The sequence below is a fragment of the Oryctolagus cuniculus genome, chromosome 1 (genome assembly GCF_964237555.1).
Source record: "Oryctolagus cuniculus chromosome 1, mOryCun1.1, whole genome shotgun sequence".
Classification (NCBI taxonomy): domain Eukaryota; kingdom Metazoa; phylum Chordata; class Mammalia; order Lagomorpha; family Leporidae; genus Oryctolagus; species Oryctolagus cuniculus.
Window position 1 is genome coordinate 202,871,402 of NC_091432.1, and position 21,120 is coordinate 202,892,521.

At 53.0% G+C, this 21,120-nt stretch overlaps 2 protein-coding genes across 5 annotated transcripts in view; one reads left to right on the forward strand and one right to left on the reverse strand.

Annotated features, from left to right (window-relative positions):
• Window positions 1–1,341: 1,341 nt before the first annotated feature.
• ALG2 (ALG2 alpha-1,3/1,6-mannosyltransferase) lies at window positions 1,342–5,640 on the reverse strand. Its single transcript, XM_002707949.5, has 2 exons — window positions 5,293–5,640; window positions 1,342–2,406 (listed from the first exon to the last, which is right to left on the reverse strand). Exons 1-2 carry the CDS (start codon window positions 5,638–5,640, stop codon window positions 1,504–1,506), a joined length of 1,251 nt encoding a protein of 416 aa, XP_002707995.2. The 3' UTR covers window positions 1,342–1,503.
• A 116-nt stretch (window positions 5,641–5,756) lies between these two features.
• Window positions 5,757–21,120, forward strand: part of SEC61B (SEC61 translocon subunit beta) — a 78,705-nt gene continuing 63,341 nt past the window's right edge. For 3 of the 4 annotated variants that reach the window (XM_051843625.2, XM_051843624.2, XM_070054878.1), the window contains exons 1-3: window positions 5,823–6,111; window positions 6,291–6,388; window positions 10,887–10,988. In XM_051843625.2, coding sequence (XP_051699585.2) covers window positions 6,109–6,111; window positions 6,291–6,388; window positions 10,887–10,988 — 203 coding nt within the window. In that variant the 5' untranslated portion in view covers window positions 5,823–6,108. Of the gene's footprint in view, window positions 6,112–6,290; window positions 6,389–10,886; window positions 10,989–13,633; window positions 13,912–21,120 lie in introns of those variants that run through there. The other variant, XM_017349594.3, reaches the window with a different exon arrangement.

The window sequence follows — 21,120 nt, forward strand, 5'->3', positions numbered from 1 at the left end:
CAAAGCTGCCACCTGCAGTGCCGGCATCCCACATGGGCAGGAATTCATGTTTTTGCTGCACCACTTCTGACCCAGCTCCTTGCCAATGACCTGGAAAAAGCAATGGAAGATAGTCCAAGTGCTTGGACCCCTGCTGCCCGTGTGGGAGACCTGGATGAAGCTCCTGGCTCCTGGATTTGGCCTGGGTAGTGCTGGCTGCTGTGGCCATCTGGGGAGTGAACTAGTGGAAGATTCTCTCTGTTTCTCCCTCTCTCTGTAACTCTGCCTTTAAATAAATAAATCTTTTAAAAAAAATCATTAAAAAGGGTCCAGCGCCATGGCTCACTTGGCTCACTGTGGCGCCAGCATCCCATATGGGCACCAGGTTCTAGTCCTGGTTGCTCCTCTTCCAGTCCAGCTCTCTGCTGTGGCCCGGGAAGGCAGTGGAGGATGGCCCAAGTGCTTGGGCCCCTGTACCCACATGGGAGACTGGGAGGAGGCACCTGGCTCCTGGCTTCGGATCGGTGCAGCGCCAGCCGTGGCGGCCATGTCGGGGGTGAACCAATGGAAGGAAGACCTTTCTGTCTCTCTCTCTCCCTGTCTGTAACTCTACCTATCAATCAATCAATAAATAAATCTAAAAAAAAATCATTAAAAAAAAAAGTTGTGCCCATGCCATCCATGGGTGACCTGGATTGAGTCTCCACTCCTGGCTTTGGCCCAGTTCTAGCTGTTGTGGGCATTTGGGTCAGCAGTTTGAAGCTGTCTTATCTCTGCCTCTTGAATAAATTAAAACAACAAAATCAAAAATGCCCATCCAAAACAAGATATACACTGTTATGTGTGAATATTCCTTCCTTATGCCAACACTCAGTTTTCTGACTTTAGTTTTGGTCATCTTAAATACGTATGTAGCTAACAGTATCAAAATGGATCACAGAGGCCACAACTTAATATTTTATTGTCACTGTCTATATTAAACATGTTTTATTGTCATGTCTCATTGTGCAAAAATACAGTAAATCATGTCTATAAAAAAAACAGGGCACCCTTGCTATGCATCTGGGTAAAGGCAGGATTAACAAAAAAAACCCTCCTCACCGATGACAGTGGACTGAGTCTGGGAAGGCTGTCCTCATTATGCTAAGAAGTCAACTGAATCAACTTTGCTAATGCCACACTTCAACTACCAACACCAACTAAGGCACACAAGATGCACATCTGTAGGCAGCCGTACTCTGGGGACAGTCTCCTGCTGAGAGTGGAGCTGTACCATCTTTTCACCTAACACCGCTAAGACTCGGAATGACGACAGCATAAAAGACGCCGTATGTCTGAGAAAGGAGACAGGGAAGCGTGATCTGTAAGAATGTGGCTCATTTTCAAGACACAAGTTTATTTCTAAAAAAAAAAAAAAAACTCTTGTGTACTGGACTCTCAGTTTCGTGTTCTGGTTTCAGAACTAGACGTACAATCCACAAGATGCTGTCGGTGACCGTGCATCAGCGTCTTTGAGAACCGCGGCTACACCAGCAGCTTGGTGACGTACTGGTACAGGCGTTCTGTGAACGCCTCCGCGGAGAACTTCTCCTTCACCCTGGCCCTGCCGGCTTGGCCCATCGTGGCCTTCAAGGAAGGTTCATGGATGAACTTTTCTATCGCCTCTGAGAAGTGCACCGGGTCAGGCTCACACAGAAAGCCCGTGACGCTGTGCACCACGGACTCCAGGGGGCCGCCCGAGTTCACGGCGATGACGGGGCACTGCATGTACATGGCCTCCAGGGGCACGATGCCGAAGTGCTCGTTGCTTGGCGTGTACAGCACACACGTGCAGCCGTGGAGGAGGGCGATCTTCTGTCTGTCTGAGAAAGACCGCAGGAAGGTCACGGCCTGGCCGAGGTCGGCCCGCTGGACCAGGTTCTGCAGCTCCTGGTAGTGCTCCACGTTCTCCAAGACTCGCTCGTCGTAACCGCCTGCCACGATCAGGTGTACTCTCTCCCAGTCCTGCGACGCCAGCCTCCCCCGCAGCTGCACCAGGGCTTCCAGCGCCAGCGTCAGGTTCTTCTTCCTCTCGAATCTGTTGATGGAGAGGAACAGGAACTTTTTCCCCTGGGGAATGAGGTCGTCGAGCTTGTCGGGAACAGCCGAGTCAAAGGCAGTGACATTCAACGACGGGTAGAGGACATCGGGGTCTATGTGAGACAGGGACTTGAAGGTTTCCTTGAAAATGGCGGCTGTGAACTGGCTGTTGACCAAGACGCAGTCGGCCAGGCCAGTGGTGTACTCCTCCAGCCAGTCGATGGGGGCTCTGTAGAGCCGCTTCAGGAGGGAGTCTCTGCTGGTGAGGAGCAGGTCTGGGAAGTGACAGTAGAACAGGACCTTCTTGCGCCGTCTGGCCAGCTTGAACACTGGGATGCAGGCGGACACCTGGGTAAAGCACAAAGAAGCCGCAGGTTAAGGGACTCACTGGCAAGTCAGCTCCCGCCAGACCAAAGCACAGACACGCAGGCGGCCTGCTGCTCCGTGGGTGCCTCGTGGCCAATGTCTGATTCTGCTCTGTGCCCGCCTGGCTCTCACCAGCACAGTGCCTGCGCGGGGGCAGGCGGAGGCTTGCGGACAGTGCACACTCGGAGAGCTGCATGACTAGTGGTTTCCTCTAAACAGTGCTTTGAACTGAGAGCAAATCAAAACCTCAATAGCTGCCAGCGCTGTGGCTCAATAGGCTAATCCTCCACCTTGCGGCGCCAGCACACCGGGTTCTAGTCCCGGTCGGGGCGCCGGATTCTGTCCCGGTTGCCCCTCTTCCAGGCCAGCTCTCTGCTATGGCCAGGGAGTGCAGTGGAGGATGGCCCAGGTGCTTGGGCCCTGCACCCCATGGGAGACCAGGAAAAGCACCTGGCTCCTGGCTCCTGCCATCGGATCAGCGCGGTGCGCCAGCTGCAGCGGCGGCCATTGGAGGGTGAACCAACGGCAAAGGAAGACCTTTCTCTCTCTGTCTCTCTCTCTGTCCACTCTGCCTGTCAAAAATAAATAAATTAATTAAAAAAAAAAAACAAACCTCAATAGCATTAGAAAGCTTTTTTAAGGCGCAATCAATTCTAATATCTTTTTTTTTTTTTTTTTTTTTTTGACAGGCAGAGTGGACAGTGAGAGAGAGACAGAGAGAAAGGTCTTCCTTTTGCCGTTGGTTCACCCTCCAATGGCCGCCACAGCCAGCGCGCTGCGGCCGGCGCACCACGCTGATCCGATGGCAGGAGCCAGGTACTTATCCTGGTCTCCCATGGGGTGCAGGGCCCAAGCACTTGGGCCATCCTCCACTGCACTCCCTGGCCACAGCAGAGAGCTGGCCTGGAAGAGGGGCAACCGGGACAGAATCCAGAGCCCCGACCGGGACTAGAACCCGGTGTGCCAGCGCCGCAAGGCGGAGGATTAGCCTAGTGAGCCGTGGTGCCGGCCAATTCTAATATCTTTTCTTTATCCCAAATTATCATTTTCATATGTAACGCACACTAAAAGTATTGAGATCCTTTTGTTGTCATCATCATCTTTTTTTTTTTTCCCCACACACATTAAACCTTCAAAATCAGGTTTGTATTTCACACCTCGGCACATTTCAGCTTGGCCACTTTTCAAGTGCCTGACAGCCACACGTGGCTAGCGGCTACTATACCGGAGAGTGCAGCTCCAAGTCATTCTTCCAAGGAGCTTAAGGACGAACTCCAGGAGCTCACGCGACAGGCTCTGTCATGGAAGACCGACAGGGCTCGAATCTGCTCTACTATCTGACTGTGACCGAGCACTCTAGCCTTCTCTGGGCCTGTTTCCTCTTCTGTAACACGGTGACAATTACAGTCAGAAAACCCAACAGTTTCTGTGATTGTTAATGCACTAGTATATATGCAATGCTAGAGATTAGCACATAGTATGTGCTCACTAAAATATTAATCACGGTCATTCCTGGACAGAAACTACTACTGGCCTTATTAAGACTTTCCGGTTGGGTAAACGTCACAAATCAGTTAATCCCCTCCTCACTTAACACCTGAGGCAGCTGAGCTCTCGGAATTCTGTGCAATTCATCCGCAGTGACCGGGTTACAGCAACCCACACAGAACTGGAGTCAAGGTCTCTCTACTCGCCACAGTGTTGGCCGCCTCGGGCTTACTCAGCCAGCAGCCTGTCTGGCAACTGTCCAATTACTTGCTTATTAAGTAGAAGCTTCCACAGAAGCAAGGATGCTCCAGAGTAACCCGGAAATCCTAAGTGAAGACACACAAGGGCCGTGCCATTTCCACCTTCGGATCTGGCAAAGGTTACAGGGGCTGATGATGCCCGACGGACCAGAGTGTGCAGTGGCCGGCTCCATCACACGTCCTGACACGGTCAAGCCACACGACGTCTTTGGAAGCTCAATCTGCCAATAACGGAGCCATTCTTTTGCTCACCAACTTTATTTCTAAGAATGTTCCTCAAAAGACATGCTTGCAGAAAGTACAAATCTAGGCCCAAGGTAAGGGAGAATCATCGATGTGTTCATGAAAACCTGGTCAGAAGGCGCAATGCGCGGCACATGAAAAGTCCACAAGAGAGAAGAGTGGATTTCCAGTCACGACAAAGAATGAGGTGGCTCTTTAACACTGATGGATAAAGAGATTCCAGAGGGAAACTTCTGCTGATTAAAAAAAAACAAGGTGCCGGTTTGTCATCATCCCGATTATTTACAAATAAGAAAATACATCTGTAAACACACACACACACACATTCATGCACGCACGCTGGTGTAGCCACAATTTCCGGTAGGATTCAGAAGTTCAGCAATGGCTATCTTCAGCGAGGACGGACTTTTTACACTATATTCTTTCACAGTATTTGAGTTGTCAGTTCCGAGCAAATGTTACTTTTTAAATTAAAAAAACTTTCGGGGGGGGGGTAGAACACTAAAAAAAAAAATCTAGAAAAGTTAGAGAGCAGGTGGACAATCATTTCCCAAAGTCGAGACCTGGACTTCTCCCCAGACCCCTGGGAGCCACGTTAGCGCTGGTGGTGGTGAGGGGCTGATGGCGTGTTCAGCTTGGTGTGGCCAACTTGGCACCGCGGGGACCGTGAGGACAGCAGCGCACGTGCAGCCCGGAAGTAGTCACCAAAAGTGTTGGCCAAGAGCGAAGACCACGCAGGAGCCGCCCCCAAGGAAAAGGTGCCTGACATCTAACGCTATCGATTCTCAGGGCGACCCCCACTCGCTTCACAGCCGCCCCAGTTCAAATGCAGATTCCCGGGCTGCAGCCCTGCGCTCCAGGAGGAACGCTTCCTCACCTGGTCACACACCACCACGTCGAACTCCTCGTCGGCAAGGAACAGCACGTAGAGCGCCAGGAAGATCATGCGCACGTAAGCGCAGACGGCGGCGCCGCGGCCGCCCCAGCCCAGGCTGCGCGGCAGCCAGTCCCCAGCGCAGCGCACCGGCAGCTCGCGGCTCTCAGCGAAGCAGTGGCTCGGGTCGTAATGCGCCGTCCAGATCTTCACGCGACATCCGCGCGCCTGCAACGCCAGCGCCGCATCCAGCACCAGCCGCTCGGCGCCGCCCACGCCCAGGTCCGGGTGCAGGAACAGCACCGACGGCTTGGGACCCGGGTCCCAGTCCCGGCCCCGCTTCTCCGCCATGGTACGGAAGCCAAGCCGATCTCAGATGGGGTGCGGGGGGTGGGGCTTCCGCGAAAGCTCCGCCCCCCTTGGCCGCGGTGGACCAGTGCGCGTCGACCCCGCCCCGCCGTGCGTGCGTCTGTTAGGCCACATCAGCGCAAATCTGTGGGCGCCTAAGAATAGCCGGAGGAAAATTCTCGTCTGACCTTAGCTATATCCTCGCTCTGGTAGGAATTGGGCCCTACGAAGGAAGCTGAAATCCACTGGAGAGAGATGGAAGGTCTGTAGTTCCAAGTCAGCGGCGAACCAAGTTCTCTGTAGCAGAATTTCTACAGGCAAATCGTAGGACAGCCCAGGCGTCCCTGGAGCCGGCGAGGACCCTGCCAAGCGGTCTGGGGGCGGGGCCTGAGCCAATCTCTCCTGCGGCCGGTGCTTTGCTGGCCCTGGTGCTCTCCGGCAGTCTTCCTCGGCGTCCCGACAACCTCCAGAATGGTACAGCTGCCCCCAGCCTCCTCTTCCGCATCTCCCAGGCCCTCTGAGTCCCGCCTAGTCCTGGCCCTTCATCCCGGCTCCCTTGCTTTCCCCAGCCTCCCGTTTGGGTGTGGGTCTCAGAGCCGGGGGTCTGAAGTCCGGTTCGCCTTGCTCACCCGTCCATCTGTCTACTTTTACAGCCAGGTCCGACCCCTAGCGGCACTAACGTGGGCTCCTCAGGACGCTCTCCTAGCAAAGCAGTGGCCGCGCGTGCGGCGGGATCCACCGTCCGGCAGAGGTGAGGACCCGGGACCGGCTGGGTGGCGGACACGGCGAGGCGGGGCCCGAGGAGTCTCTGGTCGCGAGGTGGAGGTTAAGACGCACAAGGGAAATCGATGCTCAAGTGACGTGGCCGCGGGGGTAGTGAAGGCCCCTGGGGAGGCAGGCAACATGGTCTTCCCGTGGCTCAGTTGGCAGGTGTTAACTCTTAGAGGAGCAAAGCGGAAGGGGTGTCGTTAAGTTGGAGCCTCTGGGCCGGAGCCTTTTCGGGGGGGGTCTCCTACACACAGCGTGGTCGACACGAAACTTGGGCTCTGCCGCACCCCTGCTCCCCCACCCCCAAGTTACGTGTCCTCTCTGCTCTGTGCCCCTTTACCCAGAGCCGGGGACTTGGATCCTTCTTAGGCTCGCTGACCCTGCAGGCGTATGCCAGGCTCGACTTTCTGCTGGAAAACCTTTGTTAGTTCTCCCCTCCGCCGTTTCTGCTGCCCAGTTTCGCTGTGAGCCTGTCTGCTGTCGCCTTGCTCGGGGACACGTCTCTGCGGCGCTGCCATTCCAGTGCATTCTGCGTTACTCTTCCGCTTAGTTTTTAGTTTCTCCTTGAGGAGGAGGAGGGGCTATACCTAGGGGATCCTTTAACACACACACCCCCATTCTGTGATCCAGCGCAATTGAGCTGACTGCCATTTTCGGAGCTCAGGAGCCACCGAGGCTGTTGGCGGAGGTGGTGTCCTCTGGAGGCCTTCACTGCCCGCAGGCAGCAGGAGCTGCTGGTCTCCCCCTGTGCTGCGTGGAGTTTTGTCCCGTTGGACTGTGATAGACTGCCCCACTCATGTCTTTCCCCAGCTCTTACCTTAAGTCCTGACACGAGCGATGATGAGGGAGTCCAGCGCCCTGTAGAAGGAAGCAGTCAGGCTTTGTCTGGGGAGGAGGGGACCTGGCGCGGGAGCGGGTAGCGAGCCTTAACCACGTGAAGGCCGTGGGAGATCGGAGGCTGGAGACTGGAACTCTTGTGAAACGTTCCAGCTCAGTACCTAGAGATCCTGGGAGGAGCGTCAGAAATGGGAAGATGAGCGTGAACAGTTGTGTCTCCCGACCCGAAGAAGGTCAAGGGAAGTACAAGCCGTGGGTTAGGTCATGTGGCTTCTAGGGCTGTCCTGTGCCCACTGCGGCTTTCAGAGGTTCTTGGGACCAGAATGGAAAGCACGTCCTTGGAGAATGGTTCTGGTCAGTAACAAGCAGTACTGAGACACAGAAGCTGGCCATCTGGGAATTAGTTTTTGGGTTTTTAAAATTTATTCCGGAGTCAGAGACAGAGAAAGGACGGATCTTCTGATCGATCCCCCTCCCCCGAAATGCTCACCGCAGCCATGCTGGACTGGGCTGAAGCTGGGAGCTGGGAGTTCAGTCCAGGTCTCCCCATGTGGGTAGCAGGGGCCCAGCTACTTGAGCCATCGCATACTGGGGCTGATGCGGTGGTGTAGTAAGCTGCTTCCACCTGTGGTGCCGGCATCCCATGTAGGCGCTGGTTCAAGTCCTGGCTGCTCCTCTTCGGATCCAGCTCTCTGGATGTGGCCTGGGAAAGCAGTAGAAGATGGTCCAAGTCCTTGGGCCCCTGCACCTACATGGGAGATCTGGAAGAAGCTCCTGACTCCTTGCTTCGGATCAGTCCAGCTCTGGCCATTATGGCCAGTTGGGGAGTGAACCAGCAGATGGAAGACCTCTTTCTCTGTCTCTTCCTCTCTCTATAACTCTACCACTTAAATAAATAAAAAAAATTTTTTTTTTTAAAAAACACATACTTCCTGTATTGGATGTAAATATAGCAATCAAAGAAAAATGGAATAACCAGTACACAGGTGAAAGGCAGAACTTAAGCATTTGAGGGCAGATGCGGTTTCTGAAGTTGTGGGTTTTGGTAAAACCTTTTAAGATCCAGCGTGGTAGGGTCAGTGTAGCTAGACAGACTGTGGTTGTGTGCGTGGGGAGACCCTGTGCTATTCCCTTCTGGGGTTTTGGCGCTAACTAGGTGTGCACAGTGTACTATGAGTATCGGCTGACTGAGAGTCTGTCCGTGCTTAGGAAGACGGTTAATGGCAGTGCTTTGCATTGTGTGGTCTGCAGATTTGCGCTCTTGCTCAGTGAGGTGACAAAAAACTGTGGAATATAAGTTCAGACTGGGTCTGAGTCCTTGCTGGCTTTGTGCACCCTACAGGGAAGTTGCCGTGGGGATGGGGGAGCAGTAAAGCAAGGTGAGGAGACTGTAGCAGTGTAGCCGGGAAGCCCCGCCCAGCGCTCAAGCAGGGGCTGTGAGATGGTGCAGGAGGCAGGATACTGAGGGTTGCCAGATGGTTCCTGAGGGTCTGCTACAAGCCCGGTGCAGTTTTAGCTGGGAGGATTGTTCTCTCAACCCGGTGTCCTTGTGAACCTTGATGTTCAGTGTAGGAGACCCTAAGCAAGGCAAACAGTGGGATTTGGGGCAGTGAGGGCTATGAAGAAATGCGAAGCAGGGTGGGGGGTGGAGAATTGTGGGGCTGGGGCAAGGTGGGCGGTTGCTTTAGGTGGGCTGTTCGGAGCAGGTGGCCTTGGGGGAGAGAACTGAGAGAAGCAAGGGAGCAGATGGAGCAGGGTCTAGGGAGGAATAGCTGTCCGAGGCAGGAGGCGTGGTGAGAGGGGAGGCTCGGTGACCTGAGCTTCTAGAGGAACACCAGCACGAGGTGTGGGATGGTTAGGAAAACCGTCGTGCCACGGCAGAGGAGGGGGGCGCAGCCACACGGTCACCAGTGGGAAACGTGGGAGATGGAAGCGGGCTCTGTGCTGGACCCCTGCCTCCTCGCTTCCCAGTGAAGGAGCACATCCTGCTATGCACTAGGGACCCTGGGTTTCCAGTCCTGTGTAGATGCAAAAAGTAGTAGAAAAGCCATGCTTATTTCTTTGGGGCCCTGTAATTTTAGGAGACTGAAGACGGGAAATGGAACTGGGAGGTTGCGGGAATGGTGCAAAGTGCTTGAGTCCTGGTCCTGACTGAGCCCGCAGCTTGCCCTGTCCACACTGGGTTTATCTTCTAGCTCAAGCTCCTTTTGATGAACAAAGGAAAATCTCAGGTACCTTCCCCACAGATTAAATGATGTGTATCTCTGTGCGAAAGCCTTTTTACCTGCATGGATTACTCTGGAAAAGCCTGTGCAGTTATGTTCGCTATTTGTAATCAGTTTTCCCATGGGAAAAGTCATACAGATGGAGTTGCAGGTTCCCAGGCCACCATGTATTCCATAATCAATGTGTCTGAAATACAGTGCATGCAGTAAATCAACCTCAGTCATGTGTCACACCGATTGCTTTCAGGGCTCTACCGTGAGCCTAGCTCTTCTGCTGGAACCAGACCGGCACCAGGACTCCATCACACCGGGGGGCAGCCTCCTGGAGCTCCAGACAGCGCTGCCTGCGTCCAGGCGGTGGGGTCAAGGCCGTGGTGGGGTCAGCTGGGCGCTGGGACCTGAGTTGGGAGCAAGGTGGGAAGAGATGGGAGGGATGGGGGTTTGCTTCTCTTTCCTCCCGACCTGCCCTTCTGTTTGTCAAAATTCCAGGCTTCCCGTCCTACACATCCAGAATGGGGCTGCACGGGAGGGTGTTCTGGGATTTGGTTAATGGTAGGGGCAAGATGGGGAGGGCTTTCCCTCTCTTCTCTTCCCATCTCCCCACTTGCGACTTCTGAGTTGGTGATAAATGGGCTGAAGAAGATCCCCTTTTACCTCCACTTTCATCGCTTCGCCCATCCCATATTGTACTGCTCTCGCGGGGCAAGCTGAGCAGCCAGGGTTGGGGTCACACTGCGTGGAGGGAGAGGTGCTGTGACCTGGGGCTTCTCCAGACAGGGCGGAGCAGAGCTGCAGGGCATGTTCCTGGCCGCGGAGTGAGTGCCACTCAGCGCCTTGTGTCTCCCGGGGGCTGTCTGTTCCGTGTTGCTCCTCCCACAACCTTCCTCCCCTGCGTTTCCCACATCCTGAAGACACTTTTCCTAAATGTATACTCTTATTTTCAAACCTTAATATTATTACAGCATACTGCTTTTTGTTTCTTGCCATAAAAAAACACACCTTTAAAGTAGTTATTTTAAGATCAGATTATATGGATTGTATGGATTCAGGGCGTTTTTAAATGGGTGTATACTTGGCTTCACATGAAGAGAAATGGAAGTGCACTGTGCAGGTGAGGCGGCCGGTGTGGGCAGGCGCCTGGCCCTGCCGTCCAGCTCGGCCCCAGCCTGCGCTGCCGTCCTGACGCTTTGCCCAGCCTCTGCCTAGCCTTGTGTTCCTCGTGTATACGGTGGTCACGTGACGACTGTGCAGGGTTATTGTGGGCCTGGGCGGGTGCTGGCGCTCAGTCCTGGAGGTTCGGGCCAGAGGAGTGAGAGCAGGAGTGTGAGTGGGCCCAGCGCGGTGTAAGCATGGTGTGTGGCGCGCTGCTGTCATTGGGGTTTGAGAACAGGATCTCGGTAACACTGTCTTCTCCGACAGGAAAAATGCCAGCTGTGGGACGAGGAGCGCGGGCCGCACGACCTCCGCCGGCACCGGGGGCATGTGGCGGTTCTACACCGAAGACTCCCCTGGGCTCAAAGTGTAAGTTTGGCCACACCCGTGTGCTGCCCCGTGTCAGCAGGCGGCCCAGCGCTGGCCGCCCCCATCCCCTGGCACTTGCTCCCGCGAGATGTGCAGTGCACAGACACTTCATGGGGGTGTGCCCGTTGAACAGCCAGTTAGACAGTTTAGGGCCTGGGATGACACTGGTCATGCGGGGGTGAAGCGGGGACGATCTGCACGTAGCTGTGTCGCAGTGAATGATGGGAACCGAGAGAACTGGAGGGAGAGCGCTAATTCGATGGACTTGCTCTTCCTGTGGTGTTCCTGCCCCACGCTAGAATGAGGAGCATCCATCTGGACAGAAGCTGCCAGGCTCTGCAGAGTTCTGGAGGCGTAGCTGGAACGGTTTCGGCCTGATGGAAGGCCTTCCCCATCAGGCCCTAGTCCCGAAGGCCCTTTGGCCGCCTGGCCTGGTGGGTGGTGAGTAGACACTGCAGGCCCCGGGCTTGGGAGGGCTCATTGCCTGCAGGGGGCTGGACATCTGGGCCCCCCCACCCTCACCCCAGGCCTTGCTCGCCTCCCTGGCCGGGATCTGGCTCTGTGGGGCAGACTCGGTCCCGCGGCTGCTGTTAGGGTTGCCCGCAGAGTGCCACTGCTCACAGCTCTTCCCTCGCTGAACCGGCGGGTGAGGAGTTGGCATAGCGGCAGCTCTCATCTGTGTAGCACGAGGTGCTTTGCCGTGAACTTCCAGCACCTGCTTCCGAGTTGGCCTTGTGCAGCCATCCCGTGAGGAGGGAGATGCGCCATCCTGAGATGAGGAAGCTCAGGTTGAGAGGCAGAGTGACCTGCTTGAAGACAGACAGCAAGGGAGGGGCCAGATACTCTGTTAAGTCTCCCAGGCTCCCATACTTCCTTTCAGGTAGCAGAGACAAAATTGGGTTAACTTGGATCGGTTCAGTTCCTGTGAGCCGCAGCTTGGCTGGACCCTTTAGTTTGCAAAGCTTCCCTGGAGTTCTTGAGACTTGGCATTTATTGATTTTTTTTTCCCTGTTACATTGGAGACTTGTGTGGTGAAGTGGGAATGTATTTAGGAAGTAATTTTCGGGGTTGGGGTGCTTGAGTTGGCATTCTGACACCTCTTAGTCTTTGTTAGAAGTGATTTTTCCTGGTATTTCGGAGAGCTTTTGGAGCCACTTGCCGCTCAGTGTCTGAGGGGCCTGTTGTACACCCTTTGTAAGCAGCTGGTACCGGCTGCTGTGTGGGGGTCGGCCTCGTGCTCTGTGCAGAGTGCCGGCCGCCCCTGCAGGATTGAAGCCACTTGGCTGGGTGTCACACACCACATTCTCAGCCCCCTGGAGACAGGAGGTTTTGGTGAAAGGACGCAGTTGGGGATTCTTACCTGTACTTCCACAGCTTGGAGCCACAGCGACATCTTAGAACTGCTGTTTGTCTTTTTCTAGGAGTTTGGAAGTTTTGCAGGTTGATGATAATAGCATTTCCTGCAGCTTACTGGAAGCCTGAGGTGCATGTCTGTTGTTTTACGTAACAGCCGAGCAGCCCTGTGGGAGACGTTGCCGCTGTACAGCGGAAGGCGCAGGCCCGCAGTGCCAGCCTGGGAGTGGGAGCTGGTTCGCCATCGCCTGCTCTCCGACAGCCCGAGGCGCCTGCTGCTGCTCCTCTGATGTGGCCGTGCAGTGAGGGTGTGATCAAGGCTCTGCCCACGGCCTTTTCTGTTGGTTGGCTCCGGTAGTTGCACAAATTTTGGAAGAATGAAATAGGAGTGTAGCAAGGCTTTTGATCTCCATGCAGCTTTCGCCCCGTGACCTCCCTGGGATGACGTCCACTGCTTTGGTGACTACAAAGAGTCCTTTCCTGTGGCTTCTTCCGTTCTCTGCTCCCTGGTTGTATTTGGGAGGTGAAGTGAGATGTCTTGAATTCTCCAAAACTGGTGTTGGCAGGAAGCGGCAGAGAGGCGGGGTCTGTGCTGTCTCACCACAGGCACATTCCCAGCCCCGGTGTGAAAAGCATTCAAACGGGGGAAGGGCTGATGAGTCAAGTCAGTTTCCTTTTTGCTGTGGAAAGGTGGGAACCTAGTGGCGGCCAGATGAGCAGCGTGTGTGGGGTCGCTGCCCCCTGTGTAGCGGGGGTCCTCGGACTCCCTGAGCCTCGGTTCCCGTAGGCAAAAATGAGATTAATGCTTGTCGTCGAGCTCAAGTGGGCTCCTGTGTGTGGAAATACTGTGTAAATTATGTAGTGTGCTACTCCCTCTCGTACATCCAGTGCATTGTAGTTAGACCATGAAGGGTGTCTTTAGGTAAGTGTGGAGCTGAGGAAGAAAGTTTGGCAGTTGGACCATTTGCACTTGGAGAGTTTGGGGAGTTTTTCTTCACTTTTGGGAAGCATTGGGTACCTGAAACTAGAGAGACTGGCGTCTTCGAGAGAGACGTCGGATCGTTTCCTCTGTGCTTGTCTTGTTTCACTGAAGGATAACGACCCTTTTCTGAACCCCAGTGCCATCATCACTCTCAGAGAATCCACGTGATCACTCGGGGAGCAGTCTAAAGGGTTGTAAATAATGTTCCAGACCCGCCCCCCCCGCCCCCGCCCCCGCCCCGGCAGTCTTCAGTGTTCCGTGTGTAACCCGCGTTATTACTGAAGGACGTATGCCTTCTTCTTATTTCCAGTGGCCCTGTTCCAGTGTTGGTTATGAGTCTCCTGTTCATCGCTTCTGTGTTTATGTTGCACATTTGGGGCAAGTACACTCGTTCATAGATTCGGCTACACCCATCTGTCATCTGAAGAAGAAGGAAAAAATCCCAACATATCTTGGACCAAAAGTACAGTGATTTTTCTGTTCACGAGAAAGAAATTTTCTGTAAGCTTATTGTTTTACAGGGAGTGTAAGAATTAATGTTGAGAAATCTGTTTTTTTCTATGACTAATAAACTTTTTAATTCATTTATACCAAGTCTGATTGCTGATGTCTCACTCCAGGGCCTGTCATCTCCCTGCCGTTAGAGTCACAAGTAAATATAGAAAATAGGTCTTGTGATGGCCTGCTCTGCTCGATTGACAGTTTATACGACCGTGAGTCATTCGAATCTCAGATAATGTAATTGGCCTTGGCTGGTTTTCTCCAAGGTATTTCTGTCCTGGTGATTGTCATTTTGGGTGTTCTGTTGTTTTCAAGAAGTGTGCCTGTGACTCCATCAGGCAGATTGTGTTCAGAGGCAGCTGGTGCTAGGGGACCATTCAAAGAAATCAAAAGCTAGAAATCTTGGACAAGTGTTTGCTCATTCTGTTCTGTCTTTGAAACTGCAGATAACACTTTGTTGCTTCTTTCTCCCATTTAAAAAAGAAATTTTCATTCATTTGTGAGACAGAGGCAGGTACATGCATATGCATGCACACACACATACATACAAAGACGGGGAGAGAGGGGAGAGAACTCCCGCCTGCCGGCGTGTCCCCCCAGTGCCTGCAATGGCTGGGGCTGGGCCAGGCTTAAGCCGGGAACCAGGAGCTGGGATCGCAGTCCAGGTCTCCAGAGTGGGTGGCAGGGGCCCGACTGCTTGAGCCATCACTGGCTGCCTTGTTGCCTCTTGCAGTCTGCACTGATGGGAAGCTGGAGTCGAGGCCAAAGCCAGGAACTGAACTCGGGTATCCTGGGATGCAGGTGGCAATTATCTTTTTTTTTAATGCAGAATTTTTTTTTTTATGATTTAATTTTATTTATTTGAAAGAGTTACAGAGAGAGGTAGAGACAGAGAGAGTCTTTCATCTGCTGTTTCACTCCTCAAATGGCCGCAATGGCCGGAGCTGAGCTGACCTGAAGTTAGGCGCTCCTTCCGGGTCTCCCAAGTGGGTGCAGGGGGCACAAGGACTTGGGCCATGTTCCACTGCCTTCCCAGGTGTGTTGGCAGGGAGCAGGATTGTAAGCACTCATGGGATGCTGGTGCAGGCCGGGGCTTTAGCCTGCTGCACCACAGCGCCAGCCCCTGGGTAGTGGTTATCTTAACTGGTGTCTTAACCTAGTTTCCTCTTTCTTGCAGTTCTCCTGTGAATATAGACCATGTATCTCTTCTGACCTAACCTAATTTGAAAGAATTCATTTAATAAATTGGATTTTGAAAATTCAAGATTTTTCTAATTGGGGTATGCCACTAGCTAGCATTTCTGCACAGAATTGATATAATTCCCACCAAAAATACAAGCTTCAGAGATTTTCCTTGGCTTATGCCACCATACTGGGTATAGGCATTTATCTTCTGGTAGGCCCCCCTGGGCAGTACCAAGAATTGTGCAAGGGTAGCAGCTCGTTCCAGGAACCCTGAACTCCCAGCTAGAGTTTCTGATGACTGCAGGACCCCTGTGAAATGCAGAAGCACAAAAGGATAGAGAGAGTATGCTGGTTAAAAACAGTAAGCCTGGGGCCAGCGCTGTGGCGCAGCGGGTTAACGCCCTGGCCTAAAGCACTGGCATCCCATATGGTCGCTGGTTCAAAACCGGCTGCTCCACTTCCGATCCAGCTCTCTGCTATGGCCTGGGAAAGCAGTGGAAGATAGCCCAAGTACTTGGGCCCCTGCACCCGTGTGGGAGACCTGGAAGAAGCTCCTGGCTTCAGATTGGCGCAGCTCCGGCCATTGCAGCCAATTGGGGAGTGAACCATTGGATGGAAGACCTCTCTCTCTCTCTCTCTCTCTCTCTCTCTCTCTCTCTAACTCTGACTTTCAAATAAATAATTAAATCTTAAAAAAAAATCAGGAAGCCTATTTAAAAACAGTTCTTTAAACAGAAGTGGTTTTTTTATTATTTTTTTTTAAGATTTATTTATTTATTTGAAAGAGTTACAGAGAAGAAGCAGAGAGAGAATCTTTCATCCACTGGTTAACTCGCCCAGGTGCCACATGACTGAAGCTGGGCCAATCAGGAGCTAGGATCTTCTTCAGGTCTCCCAAGTGGGTGCAGGGGCCCAAGCACTTGGCCCGTCTTCCACTGCTCTCGTAGACACATTAACAGGGAGTAGGATCAGAAGCAGAGCAACTGGGACTCAAACTAGCAACCAAATGGGATGCCAGCATCACAGGCAGCAGCTTTACCTGCTATGCCACAGTGCCAGTCCCCAGAAGTGGTCTTATAAGTGTTTACTAAAATCCTCGCTGTGAGGTTGCCTCAGCTTCACAGTGTCAGATTTAGATGATGAAAATGTGTGTCTTTATAAAAGGCTTCCTAGGGCATTGGGCAGGGGAGTAATGTAAATCTTAACAAATGATTATTTTATTGGGGAAAAAAGCGATGAGAGAAAACTGGTGTCTTGGATCTTGCAAATTATTGTATGAGACAAGTGTCGTCCTGTTTTCTTTTTTTTTTTTTTAATTTTATTTATTTATTTATTTTTTTGACAGGCAGAGTGGACAGTGAGAGAGAGAGACAGAGAGAAAGGTCTTCCTTTTGACGTTGGTTCACCCTCCAATGGCTGCCGCGGCCGGCGCACCGCGCTGATCCGATGGCAGGAGCCAGGTGCTTCTCCTGGTCTCCCATGGGGTGCAGGGCCCAAGCACTTGGGCCATCCTCCACTGCACTCCCTGGCCACAGCAGAGGGCTGGCCTGGAAGAGGGGCAACCGGGACAGAATCCGGCACCCCGACCAGGACTAGAACCTGGTGTGCTGGCACGCAAGGCGGAGGATTAGCCTAGTGAGCCGCGGCGCCAGCCGTCCTGTTTTCTAAATGCAGGGGAAAAAAATCTCAGTTTCATTTAGGAGAAACTGAAGACGATAGTAACTACTGCAGTTTTCTCCCTGATGTTCAGGTTGATGGCATCAGTAGTGGTGAAAGTGATGCCTTGAATTTGGAAAAGAAATCTGTCCTGTCAGCGAGCTGTGTGTTCTGTGGGGGAGAAGGTGTGGCCACATGGGGGAGCTCTTTGATTGTGGGGGGTACCTTCTGCACCTGCTGCCTCACGGCACTCTGGGGGCCTGATTGCCTACAAGTGGCTGCATTTTCTGAGCTCACAATGTCAGAGGAGATCCTGATTTCAGTGGCGGGACAGGGAGGGGCCCCATTCAGCAGAAGGAAGAGAGGAAAAACTGGGGGTTGGGCGTGGAGATGTACATCACCTATTATGTCGCTTCTTCTGGCTCTGATGATACTGTGCTCACACTGTAGCCCAGAAGCTTACTGTTCAAGCTCTTCCTCTTCTCAATTTTTTTTTTATTGTGATAAAAAGCGCAGAAGATAGAATTTACTGTCTTAGCCATTCTGAAGCGTACTGTTTGGTGTTGGTGGAGTTGTGCAGGCATCACCGCCGCCCGCCTCCAGAGCTCTTTGCCTCTTGCGTGGCTGAAACTCCCTGCCCCTGCCCCTGCCCCTGGCGGCCGTCACCCCACTTGCTGTCTCTGATTTTGACTGCTCTGGGGACCTCAACAGTATTTGTCTTTTTGCTGCTGTCTCCTTTGGTTTAGCACAACGTCCTCGGGATTCAACCCGCTGTAGCATCAGTCACAGTTTCCTCCCTTTAATGTGAAAAAATAACTCTAGCATGTGTGTATATGCCACATTTGGTTTTTTTTTTTTTTTTTTGAATAGGTATGCCTAGGCTGTTATGTCTTGGCTCCTAGAGGACCATGCGCTACTTACAGTAACCACAAAAGGCTAGCAAATTATATGTGGGCCTGAGTTAAGGCTCCCTTGGTCTGGAATCTCAAGCTCCCTTAACCGTGGGCTAGAATTCTAACAAACTGTCTCTGAGTGAATATGCAAGCCAGCACCCACCCAGTGGACGCTCTGTATGGTTAAGCAAAACTGGAAAAATGAGTTCTGTTGTAAGTTCAGTTTAGCTTGACCTCCTAAGTCTGGGGAAAAACCATGTCGGGAAAGGGCCCAAAGACCCTGAGGTCAGTGGGTGACAGAAAGACTACCGTCTCGGGGCCCTGATGTTAACCCGAACACATTCCAGTGGAACTGTGGCTGAGCACAGACCTGGGCCTGGGAGAGGGGAAATACGTCAAAGCTTCTATTTTCACTCCTGTCCTAGTCTAGACCATTTTATCCCAGGTGCCCAACCGGAAAAAGATGTCCTCAAGTCACACAAATGATGACATCAGCTCAACACACATGTACTTGCCTCCCAGGCCTGCTGCAGTTGGCAGAAAACACTACAGGACTGGAGCCCCTGTGTGCATGGATCCACGGAGCCACAGTCTTAATGCCCGTGAATCTGCGCCTGGGGAGTTGCATAGCTGTTGTCCCTACCCTTGAGTGCTGCAGGAGGAGGGCTCGGGCCAGGTCCCAGTTCTGTTGAGTCTTCGGGGACTCTAGTCGGATTCCTAAACTCACCGCCCCTGCTTTACCTGATCTGGGTCACTTGCAGGTGCTGCGACCTCCCAGTTGTGAGATCCCTGGGCACTGGCTTCTCTGGGTCTCATTTCTGTGTGTAAATGAATGTGGATGAGTGTGATCATTCTCAGAAAATAGGAGGCTTAGTTGAGAAGAAAGTGCTAGGTTAACAAGCTAATAGGTAACAAGTGCTTGTTCTCAGTGATTGTAGAGAGACGGCAACCCAGCAAGGAGTTAGCTGTTCCCACAGGAGGGAACCCAAGCATTAGCTGGTCCACGGCAGAAGTGGAAGTGCTGGGATTTGACTTCGGAGGTTTGACGTAACCCTTGGAGTCACACAGATGGGATTCTTAAGTGTTTGGAGTGCAGGGGAAGGGAAGAGTATCACAGCAGTAAGCTTCAATGATCGCACTTCTAAAAATCACAAAATTCCAAGCAAGTGCCACCTGTCATTTGATACACTTTAGGCATTAAATAGCTTTAGTTTGAGGTTTTCTGTTCGGCAGAAGAAATTGATTTCTCTATTTCACTTCTGCTCCTTGGAGCTCTTGTGGTTGTAGAGATACCATGGTGTTTATTCTTTGAGCTAATATTTACAGAGCACTGCAGGCCATGTCCTTTTAGTGGCGTTTTAGAAATGGCCTGGCGAGAAGTTCATAGCTTAAGGGGACTGGGCATTTGGAGGCTGGGATTCTGGTCTCACCTGGGGCTACAAATGGGAAGCAGCTCTCTGGTCACGGAGAAGCCAGACAGGGAGCCCTCCTGCCACTGGGGAAATCTGTAGTTGGGAAGCACATGGCGTGTGGGCAGCAGTGCCAGGGGGTTGCAGAGCTGACACTGCCAGCAGCAAGTCCACGCTGTGTGGTCACCTGTCCCCCAGAGGCAAACCGGAGTCCTGGCTGGCAGGGCTGAGAATTCACCGTGTCCGCAGAGTCGTGCAGCAGAGGGGAGGTGAGAAGCAAGCTTCTTACTTCCCAGACCAGGCTTCTTCCCAGTGCTGCGCTGTGGGCATGGCTTTGAGCCTGTGCCTGAGCCTGCCATGTCTAGAATGTGGGCCCTGGAAGCACAGACACTGGGTGTGGGGCCCCTGAATGGTGGGTGTTGCTCAGCAGAGGGGCAGGGGATGAAGACAGCAAGGTGAGCTGGTAACAATGAACTCTAGAGGCTGGCACTGTGGTGTAACGGGTCAAGCTGCCACCTGCGATGCTGGCATCCCATGTGGGTGCTGGTTGGAGTCCTGGCTGCTCCACTTCTGATCCCGCTCTCTGCTGATGTGCCTGGGAAAGCAGCAGACCTGTGCCCACATGGGAGACCCAGAAGAAGCTCCTGGCTCCTGGCTTCAGATCAGCCCAGCTCTGGCTGTTGTGGTCATTTGGGGAGTGAACCAGTGGGTGGAAGACTCTCTCTCACTCTCTCTCTCTCTCTCTCTCTCTCTCCCCCCTTGTGTATGTCTGTCTGTCTGCCTTTCAAATAGATAAAATAAATCTTTACATCAAAACAAACAGTGAACTCTGTTAATTCAGAAGAAAGTCAACAAGCTCATGAGACTTATGGAGAGGTGAAACAGAGAGAAGCCCCCAGCAGATCTGTGACATTACATGTCCTTTGATCCCAAATGTTAGGTGAGTCAAGACCACCGTGAACTTGACCAAGTAGGAATAAGGTTTGAGTGCAATAACTGGTTGTTCTGGCAACTGGGTCTCTTAAGTGAACTAAGTAGGAACCAAAGGTATAGTCATATGTAGTCTGGATTGTTCCATTTTGAAGAAAAGTTTAGAGGTTTGTGCCCCAGAAAGCAAATGAAGACTTGAGGGGAAGCACTTGAATTACTCAAGGGTTCAAGGAACACTGAGACACCCTCTTCCCTCCCATGGGCTCTGGTCATAGGCAGGGTGGCCCGTCAGTCATGTAGCTGCACGGCCCCATCCTTTCCCCTTTCGTGTGCAGGGGTGGAGTTCCAAGTCAAAAGCTCATCCCTCACCCGCGGCCCTGTCCAAGCTGGGCGGAGCTGTAGAATTCCAAGCAGCTGCTCAGCCCTGCGCTTCTTAAACCTGAGCGAGGGAGCGTCAGGACTGCCCAGAGGAACTTGCTGCTGCTGCTCCTGTGAGATTCTGAGAGCAGCCAGCGGTGAGCCCCACTCCCAGAAGCTGGAGTCACAATGAGGGGCCCGGGTCGCTGGGCCTTGTGGTTTAATCCAGGCCCACCACTCCTACAAGGGGGTTCGTTTGTTCCCCTTCCTCTTTGCTGCTTTAACCTTGGTACTGTTTGTTTTTCATTCTCTGTACTGTGTCTGGGGAAATTCACCCTATCTCTGGTTGTTCTGCTTTTTGCATATCGGTGCCCTGGAGCTACACGTGGTCCCAGAGCGGTGGGGCGGGCAGGCCCTGTGCACTGCAGAGCCCTGCTTCTCCTGCTCTCTCGCCCTGACTCAGTAGCAGGGGCTGCTGGGATGGAGGACACAGGGCTTCACTTCACACAACAAACTCTTGCCAAGGTGCTTCCCGCTTCTCTTTGCAGGGGGCCACAGGAGGCTCACACGCTGAAGCCTTCAGTTGGCTGCAGGAAGCAGTGAGAAATCAAAGGTGCAAGTGTGTCACTGTGCCAGGCACGAATTTCCTTCCCCGGGTGGCCCGTGAGTCCTGCTGTGGTGTCTGTGCGCCCACCACCGTGGCCACGTGTGACAGGGTGCTGCGGGTCCTTGTTCCTCTACTGAGATCCCCCTCTGCAGGAGAGTCACTGAACCCTCTGTGGGACCCGAGAGACGGCACCTTATGGAACATTTGCGTCAGTGCTGTGTATGTCCCCTGCACCGCTTGTCTGTGGGTCTGGGGGCTG

What these genes read in the sequence shown, in the direction of transcription:
- ALG2 (XM_002707949.5), bottom strand. Translation starts at nt 5,640, where the DNA reads ATGGCGGAGAAGCGGGGCCGGGACTGGGACCCGGGTCCCAAGCCGTCG. An exon ending in ACGTGGTGGTGTGTGACCAG is followed by an intron (nt 2,407 to 5,292) that starts GTGAGGAAGCGT and finishes TGCTTTACCCAG; the next exon opens with GTGTCCGCCTGCATCCCAGT.